This window comes from Brassica oleracea, chromosome C1 (genome assembly GCF_000695525.1).
Source record: "Brassica oleracea var. oleracea cultivar TO1000 chromosome C1, BOL, whole genome shotgun sequence".
NCBI lineage: Eukaryota > Viridiplantae > Streptophyta > Magnoliopsida > Brassicales > Brassicaceae > Brassica > Brassica oleracea.
Genome location: NC_027748.1, coordinates 35,551,533 through 35,561,353, shown reverse-complemented (window position 1 = coordinate 35,561,353; position 9,821 = coordinate 35,551,533). Strand labels below are relative to the sequence as shown.

Sequence of the window (9,821 nt, the reverse complement as noted above, 5' to 3'; positions counted from 1 at the left end):
AATGATACAAATAAATTTTACCGAATCGCAGAGTGATCGTGCTGATAACGTGTTATAAAAAGAACTGGAATTTTATTGTATCGCGGGAATTTAAATAAGAGCAAGATTTATACCCGTAGAATCTTTAACATTGATAGAAAGAGTTTATTATAGAGAGAAGAGAGGGTTGAGGGATGCGATTTACAATGAACGAAACGTTCGTATATATAGAAAGAAATTTACTGTGCAAATAGTGCAGCGGGCCCCACATCCTTTTATATTTTCAACATATACGGCTGCTTTATTTGACTTTCATAACAAAGATGATATTTATGTTTTTTATTCTAGATTTTATCTCTTGGGGGAGATTGGTGGCCTTCCCTTTCCGATATTTTCATTGGTAACAACTCTTGCTAAGCAGAATATAGCATTTCGTGGGACTAATGAGAAGCTTGGTCAGAAAAACAATGGAAACTTTCTGAGTTTTATTGAATCATATGGAATTTTTGATCCAGTCATGCAAGAGCATATCAGAAGGATTAAGGAAGGTCAGACTCATTATCATTATTTAAGCCACAAGATTCAGGATGAGTTGATTGTTATGCTAGGACATGAGCTCAAAGTTATGATCATCAAGAAAATTCAAGAGGCAAAGTATTTTTCGGTTATTCTCGATTGCACTCCAGATAAAAGTCATAAAGAACAAATGAGTCTTGTTATCAGATGTGTGGATGTCTCCATGGCTAAAACACAAGTTGAAGAATTTTTTGTGACATTCTTAGAAGTTTCAGATAAATCTGGAGAAGGACTTTTTGAGTTGCTTTGTGATACATTGGCTGGTCTCAATTTGAGTATTGATGATGTGAGAATGATGGTTTAAAGGCATCATGTATCAACCTTGAGAGCTGTCTTAAACATGGTGAGATCTCAGACATTGATGGAAATCATTTATTCCTAGAACTCAGGGTTTAAAGAAATGTTTTACCAAGCGAGATCAGAAAGGCCATTGATGTGTTAGACTTTATAAAAAGGTATGAAGTTTGCTGCTATCCAAATATTCTTATTGCATACAGAGTGATGTTGACGATTCCAGTTTCTGTGGCTTCAGCCGAGAGAAGTTTTTCCAAGTTAAAGTTAATAAAATCTTACATGCGGTCAAGTATGTCAGAAGATCGATTGAATGGTTTAGCAGTGCTGTCAATTGAGAGAGATATGGTCGGGAAGCTTGACTATCAAAGTTTGATGAATGACTTTGCAGAAAAAAATGCAAGAAGGAGTATTTTTCAGAAGATGTAAACTATCGGTTCATTTGTTTTTTTTTTGTGTACGGAAACTAATGTTTTGTCACTAATTTAGTACTTTATATATGAAACTATGTTTATCGGTTTGTTTTTGGGATATTTTTGTGATATAATATATAGGCCCCCGTTTTTCATTTTGTTTCAAGCCCCCAAATTCTCAGGACCGGCCCTGTTCCTAACCGGGTTTGAACAATCTAAGAACCATGGTTTTCTTCTGTTGTGCAGGAGGAGTATATTGATAGGCGCGTGGCTTTGCAAGGTTTGAATCTGTCTATTTGCTGGAGAGGCTTTTGGAATGAGAACATGTGGGATGCAAAACCAAAGCACGTGGCTTCATTTTTGCTTATAAACACAAAGGCATTAGAGAAACTGGTAATACAGTTGGGACACGGTTACTTTAAGTTTAGGAGAAAGTTTAGAGAGTTGGTTCGGACACTTTCTCGCAAGAAAAATGTCTCCATTGTTGTCTTAACCAATTAATTAAGGAGATAAAACATTATAATATATATGTGTGTGATGAATCTGTTAACTCTCGAATACATTTCAGTGTTTCTCCTCAATCTCGTTACTGGATTTGATTGTTTACGTTGTTTCTACTTGATTTAAAAACTTGACCATGCCACAGTTAATCTGCATGATTCCTAACATAACAACAGGTGTAATCGCTCTCTTTTTGTTGTTATTCAGTTGTGAATTGTGATTTAAGTCAAATGGTCACCTTCGATTGGTTACTTGTGTACTTTATGTGCTTCAAAATTTTAATGGGGGTGGGGAAGTTGATAAATGCTTTCACTTGCCAACAACCTTCAAATTTATTTTGATTTTTCTAAACCGGTCAATTTAATTACGTTGATTCGGTCTAGTTCGGTTAAATAAATAAAAGAAGATTCCGGTTTGGAGATTCCAGTTTCCAAATTAGGGGAATCTCGGTGTGGCTCTCAAAGTGATAACATTCATTATTCACAGAGGCGGATAGGGAGAGAGATCGGAACTAAACGTCACCTCTCGCCGGAGATTTTTAATCACTTTATCTCCCCTTCAAAACCACGACGACGATAGACAAGAGAACCATATAACCTCCTTCATCTCCTCCCTTCCGTCGAAGTTTTTTTCGTTAAAAAAAAAAAAAAATTTAAAACTTGTAGCCATGGATTTATTCAGGTTTGTTCCTCTCTCTCTCTCGCAATCGATTTCAATTACGTAGGGCCTTAGATTGTGTTTGCAGTTGAGAAATTAGTTTTTGTGATCAAAACTTAGGGATTTCTGGAGGAAACATAGAAGGAAGATATTGGTGACGACGACTTGTTTGGGAAGTGGGCTATTGATTTACAAGCTATACAATGCTCATACTCGTAACCTCGCCGACTTGGAACGTGAGCTTGCCAACGAGCGTCACAATGATGAGCTCATCAAAGCCCAGTTACGTTCTTGCACATAACATTCTTTTTTTTTTTGTTTTTGCTTTTTGCCAGTTTCTCAATATCTTGTGTTGTTTCTTGTTTTATTTGGCTGTGCAACTCTGCTAGAATGAAGGCTCATTTCGAGACCATTCAGATGATTGCTGACACCACTACATTGCCCCACGCACTGCATCACTTGAGCAGCCGCATTGTTGAGGAGATCAATGTCTCTAGTGTGATGGAGAAGCTAAGCAGAGGGAAAGGAACCTTGGTTCCTTCTGAGAAGCTTCATCTTTGGAGTGAGCTCAAAATTTTGAGTTAGTAGTGCTCTCAGCTTTCTGTAGATATATATATATATATATAGATATGTGGCCTCGGTAGATCTTCTTGTTAAACGCTTTTGTTTTTCCAGGTTTCACGAGGATGGTTGTGACTCTCTGGTCAGTCACTATGCTTAGTTTGTACATTAGGGTTCAAGTCAACATTTTGGGCAGACACTTATATATCGACACTGCTAGAGGTCTTGCCAGCTCCCATTTACTTGTAAGTCATTTTACTAACCTCTTTTTTTTTTTTTTTTTTTTTTTTTTTTTTTTTTGTCTGCACTAATCTCTTTTGTTATCTTTAAAGAATCTTTTTTTTTTTTTTTTTTATGAATGACATGTGACTTGTAACCTGCTCCCTTCTGTTTGTAAGATTCAGTGTGCTAAATCGAATCGTATGATTTCGTTTTAAAAAATCCACTTCTTGCAGATTGACCATTTTGATAAAACTTTCGCTTGTTTCAAACTTGCATTGTATCTCTTTTAAGAATCTGACACGAAATATCAGTTTTCGAACTGAGCTATAAGGGTTGTATTGAGCACTATTATGTATTTGACATCCCTTAATATTATTTTCCTTATTGTACTCATTAGTCTTACATCTAACTCTTGTTGCGTTGATTGGATTACTACAGTCTCTACCAACTTATTTGCTTATCTGCTTCTTTTTTTTTTCCTCACAGGAAGAGTTAGATCTCATAGACAGAGAGGACGAACAAAAGTTTTTGACAAGTGCTGATTATCTTGCAACCAATAGCATGCCCAGTTTGATTTCCCATGTGAAGAGTGCAGTGAAAGAAGTGCTTAAAGGGTACATATCATTATCCCTTGTTTTTTTGTTATCCGCGAATGTTGATTCATTGGTTTCTGCAAATGCCAATAAGGTCAGTAAACTATGTAAACATTAAATCTATTGATGCGTGATTGATTGCAGAAAACAGTTAAAGGATGTGTTAACCACAAGAACTCTTGAAGAAACTGTGATCCGGATTCTTGGTCTGTTTATGAGCACTGGAAGTCCACATCACTGGATTGATTATTTAATGATGCCCCAAGACACCACCACTGATGTTTCCTCTTCAGATGCGACTGTCACCAAGTTTCATCTACTCGTTACCGAGACACGGGAAGTACTCACAAGGTAAAAGACAAACTGTTTCACTTCTTTACACTCTTGTCCTCATACCTGGTTAATGCTCAAAGCAAGAAAGAAAAAAAAGCAATCATGTCTCTTTTCCTTGTTGCAGCAATGAGTTTACAGATGTAGTAGAGATCGCACTCAAGTCTTGTACCGTAGCGTTAGTAGAGGAGATGGAAACACAGCCCGGTTTGGCCACAGGGATACAATTGGCGAAGCTCTTACCACAGATTGAGAAGACTGTGCCGGAGATTTCAGCTGTACCGGACAAGAACCGGTTCTTGCAACTCATCCGAGATTTGCCTCAAGTTCATCTCTTTTTTACACTTCTATACTCAAAGCCTCTATAATCTCACAAACTGCCAAATTGGTTGTTTGTTTAGTTTCCTTATCAAAAGTGATTTCAACTTAGTAAAATAAAATAGAACATTTTTAGAATAATTGCTCAATATGTATCAGAACATTGAATTATTGGCATAAGTATATGATTTCATTTATTATAGTTCTTAAGATTATTGTAAAGAAAGGCATTAACATTGGCATAAAAGAATATGATTTATTATAGTTTTGCAGATTTTTTAGAGAATAGTATTGGCATAAAAGTATATGATTTATTAATGATATTATAGTTTTGCAGATTTTTTGAGAAAAATATTGGCATAAAGTATATGATTTGTTGATGATGCATAAAAAAACATAATTATTGGCAAAAAAAACAAACATATATCTTTAAATTTGTAGGGCCCTAAAAAGCCCAAGGCCCAATGATATCGGGTCGGGTCCACGAAGCCGGTAACTAGTACAATTTGCTTTTTCTTCACTTGGGTCTTCTCTCTTCTGGAGTGGAGGCGGTAATGGCGACGAACAATGGAGACGTCTTGATGCTAGAGGCGGCGCCGGAAGCTTCAAAGCCGTGGGCGAGCGCGGCGAACGCAGAAGTAATCGACGCGCTTCCTTATATCGACGACGACTATGGCAATCCACTGATTAAGGCGGAGGTCGATCGCCTTGTTGAGGAAGAGATGCGTCGGAGCTCAAGGAAGCCTGCTGACTTTCTCAAGGAGTTGCCTCCTCTTCCCAAGTTCGATTTCGAGGTGATTTTTTTTTTTACTTTGGATCCTTTTAATCGATTTGTTTGTTCGTTTTTGTAGCTAGGGTTACGAAACTTTGCTGGATTAGGGTTTAGAGCGGATTGGGTGAAGTTTTCGTGAGATCCAATCGTTTTATCGTATTAGGGTTTTGATTCTTGTTGGAATTGCTATTTCTCTATTTGTTGTCTTAGGAACCAAGATTAGAGGAAGTGGTTGATGAGAGTTTAGGTGATTTATCTAAGTTTGAATCAATTAGAATCTTGAGATGAGATGGAAGCTCATGAGCTAGTTCTTGGAAGTAGAAGAACTGTTTATGATCTTGTAGTTTAGTTTCAGTGTTTAGGTAAACGGGTGAACTTGTTGATTCAGTATCTCATGTTATTGATTGTTTTTTTTTATGTCTTCTATGATTGGTGGAAAACGAATATCAGAACTGCCCAGTCCTCGCCAAAGAGTATGAGCGTGTTCGAGCTGGGAAGCCTCCAGTGCGGATCGATTTTGAGTCCCGGTACAAGCTTGAATTGCCTCCTGCTAGTAAGAAAAATGACGATGCTGCCTGGAAGCAGTATCTTCAGAAGAATCAACGGTCATTGCAACAGAAGATGATCGAGTAAGTAGAGTTTATTTATGTTTCTAATACATGATTCTCTTCTGACATGCTGCATTCCTCTCTTAACTCATGGATTTGTTAAATTCATAGGCTTGAGAATTTGGAAATGATGTCAAAACAAGGCCCTGAGCTTTGGAGACAGAACAACCATCGGCTTGAAGTATTCTTGACCAGGTTTGTTTTCCAGTATATATGTAAAGCTGCATTGATTGAATTGTCAGTCGTCGTTACGTTGTAACTTGTGGTTATATGGGTTCACGCTCTTTGATTGATGGATTGATATATTCTGTGGAAGCATTCTTGATAACGTTGTTGTCGATTTTGTTGCTTAAAATGCTTCTTTAGCTTTTGCCCGCATAAGACTTGCTTTGTGTTTTTCTTCATGTGCTTTCTGTGTGTGAGAGCTTCTTTGTTCTTATGAAACATCATTACTGGCTTTTGGAACATAAACACTAGAAAGATTTATCTCGTCACTCTACTTGTTCTCTCATTTCCAGAATGCAAAAACTAGCTCAGGAGCAGAACGAAGAAATTGAAAAAGTAAATCGTGAAAGGAAGTATCATCAGGTGATTATACTTTTGAAGTATCTTTTTTACACATTTCTTTCTTGCAGCCTTCTCTTTAGTTTATGGGGTTATGGGGGGGGGGGTAATCTGAAACTTTGTTTTGTTGCCACGTCAGCAAACCACTGCGTACGAGCTCAATGCTCTATCTCAAGAATGGAGGCAGCTCTGTCTGAAGAATATGGAGATTCAATCTGCTTGTGTCGTGCTAGAGACAAAAATCGATGCGTTCAAAAAGGAAGCTGCTGAAAGGTGAAGAAAGTTTTGTCTTACCTCTTTGCATCGCTCAAGAGTTGTATTTTTAAGCGCAAAACTGAAACTTTTGTGTTTTTGTTTCAGAGGATGGAACTTAGAAGAGAAACTAGAGAGTGCCAAGCCGCTTCAACCGCAGTGAGGCAACCGTGCTAGGGTTGTTGGCCCCCGCTCTTTACTTGCGTTTACTGATATGTTTAAGCATATCGTTTACGATTTGTTAGTGAAAATGATGTTTTAACCTTCTATCGATCTACTATCATTTATCTATCGGCTATAGTTTGAATGTTTAACATATATTTTTCTTTATAGTATAAGATTATGATTTGATAAGAAACATCTTAGGTTAATGAGTGTTTCTGTTTATGCAATGCGATCGGTTTACAAATTATGAGAGAATTGTTTTGTTAGGTTTTGATTAAACATCTTAGAACACCTCTAATGAAGGTTCTCATCACGTGTTTTCACCAATAAACAAATCAAAATAATGAAAAGTGAACAGAAAGACTAGAATAGAGTTCTCAAAAGAGATGAAAACCTCTTGAGAATTCCAAATAACACTTATTACTTTAATACTCCTTAATTGATTGAATTTTTGTGAACTAAATTCTTTAGTTAAGTTAGATTAAAAACCTCTTGTGAAGATAGGCCTTTTATTAGCTTTTCCAGACCTGACTTTGGAGAGTTGAAATCCACCTCCAACATTTTAATATGTGTTCAAAAAAAAAAAGCACTGTTTTAATAACGAGAAGCCTGCATCTGCATCATCTTTGTAGAATCATGAAGAAGTTTTCTACTTTGTTCATGGTTTATTGTGTTCTCACTTTCTTCCTTCTCGTCTACGTGAAAGGTAATGGACATACTAGTATTTATTCTCTACATAACAAACGTTTCTACAATTTTATTTAAGCTCAGAACTGTTGCATGATCAACTGTTTATTACACAAAAATCTAAAGAGTTTTTTGTTTCTGTGGTTGATACTAAATAACAGAGGTGAAAACTCTGGAGATAAAGGCGAAAGTGTGCACAAAGGCACACGTTTTCGAACAGAATTGTGTGGGATGGAAACAAGACTTGCATAAAAGGATTCAATAAAATTCTTGAGTACCCTTTTCATTGCGAGTGTGACATTTATGATGCAGCCCAAAGCAGACGTATTTGCACATGTAAATTTCCAAGTACCTAGTCCTTGCTAAATATTCATCGATTTTATAACCAAAATCTCTTTACTAGTATTGGAGAAAATACCTATGTAAGAACTAACAACGTTGTGTTAGTGTTTGAACGGGATTTAGTCGCCTATAGTGAAAGAAGTCAGAAATGGGATGACTAAAAACGTTTTATTAGATTCGAACTGAAGGATTACAAGAGTGACAGGAAAGTGAAAGAGCAACAAGATCGAAGAGATCGCCTAAAACCCTAGATCTAGCCGTTTAGTATGTACAATGATCAAAAAGTCTCTTTCTTGTTGCTTCTTCTCCCCCTTTTATAGGTCTTCTGTCTTTAATGCCCTAATTTCGTACCTCTTTGGGCCTTGATGCGAGAGGCCGAGTATGCGGGCCTGGACAAAGTTCCCTCCAAGCCGGGTACTTTTGGTCGGCTTACTCGACTGGCTAAAAGTACTCTAAGGTCGAGCCGATACGTTTGGACGCCGAGCCGACCAAACTAATCCAACTTTCTGGATTAGGGCATGTTATTCGATGGGCCTTGTGGAGAGATGTAATCCATCTCCTACAATAAGTCCCCCCCAGTTCACTTGTGAGCGACACGGCGGTCTCAGTGAATTTGTGGGTCATGTTTATTCGGATAGCAGGCTCTAATACAAGGGATAACCATTCCCGTTTAGTCGTCGGTATGTGCTTTTAGTCGCGTGGTGTTCTGTAGGTGCCTATAGTCGCTCAGAGTAGCGTTTGTCTTGACTCGCTTACTTGCCTACCTGCTTTTATGATGGGATACAGTTTACTCGGATGATAGATCATCTCGGATAAAGCGACGTGGCTCCTTTGCTAAAGAGACGATTTTCAATCAGGTTGTCAGACCAAAATCAATTCCTGGTCTTGATTTAAACCGGTCCCCGTCGCTTTATCCGAGATGATCTATCACCCGAGTAAACTGTATCCCATCATAAAAGCAGGTAGGCAAGTAAGCGAGTCAAGACAAACGCTACTCTGAGCGACTATAGGCACCTACAGAACACCACGCGACTAAAAGCACATACCGACGACTAAACGGGAATGGTTATCCCTTGTATTAGAGCCTGCTATCCGAATAAACCTGACAACCAAATTCAAAATCTTGTTCTTTGTTTTGACTCCGATCGAGTAAATACCGATTGTCGAACCCAACCACTCCCGTACCTCCAGCAGGAGGTACGCGGACACTCACGTTCCATCTTCTAGCTATGTCCTGATCAGACACTTAGCCTAAGGACCCAACGGTTGTGAGTTACCTATGCCCAAAGAGCACTGACCGACCAAACGGAGTGAATCTTTAACCTTTTCTCGACTAAACGCGTAACGGATTAGCTACCCATTTACTCGATAGTCTTTGAGAAAACGGACGAAAGAACCTTCTACTTTTAGATTTAGTTTCTTGTTTTCAAAGTAGAAAAACGCGTCTAAACGTTATCTCAATCGAAACATGACAAGAGCTGAACAAAGTCCCTTAGCGGGTTGTGTCGTTATCTATTTGCAAAAGCCAAAGGTCAAGAATCTATTATCTCTAGGAGAACATATCGCGAGACTTTAAAGATAACTGAAATTTACTTAGACAAGTTACAAGTACAGATAAGGAACACAACAACCCGCAAATCTAAAAGTCTGCTTGAAAACAGCGACTTACCGATAAAATGAAAGTACGTCTAGTGATACAACAACAGGGTCTATCAAGACCACAAACACAAAAAGAAACACAAAAAGTACAAGAGAAGACACATGCAAAGCGTCAAGGCGCATAATCTTGACCAACCTCCTCTGGCGTCCCAAGAGAAAAAGGACCGACTGGGTCTTCAGTAGCGGCAACAGTCGGGTCTTCCTCGAAAGGCTGCGATGGCGACGTCTCCTCGACTCTATCGTCTTCCTCCTCTTCGTATTCTTATCCTTCAGAAGAAGAATCCGAGACGAGGACATGATCCTCGATGCCCACGTTCTCGGCCTCTTCCTC

At 38.3% G+C, this 9,821-nt stretch overlaps 2 protein-coding genes across 4 annotated transcripts; both read left to right on the top strand.

The window, feature by feature from the left end:
- Positions 1 to 2,210: 2,210 nt before the first annotated feature.
- On the top strand, positions 2,211 to 4,656 carry LOC106341678 (peroxisome biogenesis protein 3-1-like). 3 transcript variants are annotated; one of them, XM_013780397.1, is made up of 7 exons: positions 2,211 to 2,441; positions 2,538 to 2,699; positions 2,807 to 2,979; positions 3,093 to 3,223; positions 3,687 to 3,814; positions 3,938 to 4,144; positions 4,251 to 4,656. In XM_013780397.1, exons 1-7 carry the CDS (start codon positions 2,428 to 2,430, stop codon positions 4,489 to 4,491), a joined length of 1,056 nt encoding a protein of 351 aa, XP_013635851.1. In that variant the 5' UTR covers positions 2,211 to 2,427; the 3' UTR covers positions 4,492 to 4,656. The 3 variants fall into 3 exon arrangements, with proteins under 3 accessions (XP_013635851.1, XP_013635846.1, XP_013635839.1); XM_013780392.1 differs by having other exon boundaries at positions 2,428 to 2,441; positions 2,807 to 2,997; XM_013780385.1 differs by lacking the exons at positions 2,211 to 2,441; positions 2,538 to 2,699 and having other exon boundaries at positions 2,712 to 2,979.
- A 313-nt stretch (positions 4,657 to 4,969) lies between these two features.
- Positions 4,970 to 7,073, top strand: LOC106341723 (pre-mRNA-splicing factor SPF27 homolog). The gene is made up of 6 exons (XM_013780425.1): positions 4,970 to 5,235; positions 5,664 to 5,842; positions 5,933 to 6,016; positions 6,340 to 6,409; positions 6,525 to 6,658; positions 6,746 to 7,073. Exons 1-6 carry the CDS (start codon positions 4,996 to 4,998, stop codon positions 6,798 to 6,800), a joined length of 762 nt encoding a protein of 253 aa, XP_013635879.1. The 5' UTR covers positions 4,970 to 4,995; the 3' UTR covers positions 6,801 to 7,073.
- Positions 7,074 to 9,821: the final 2,748 nt, after the last annotated feature.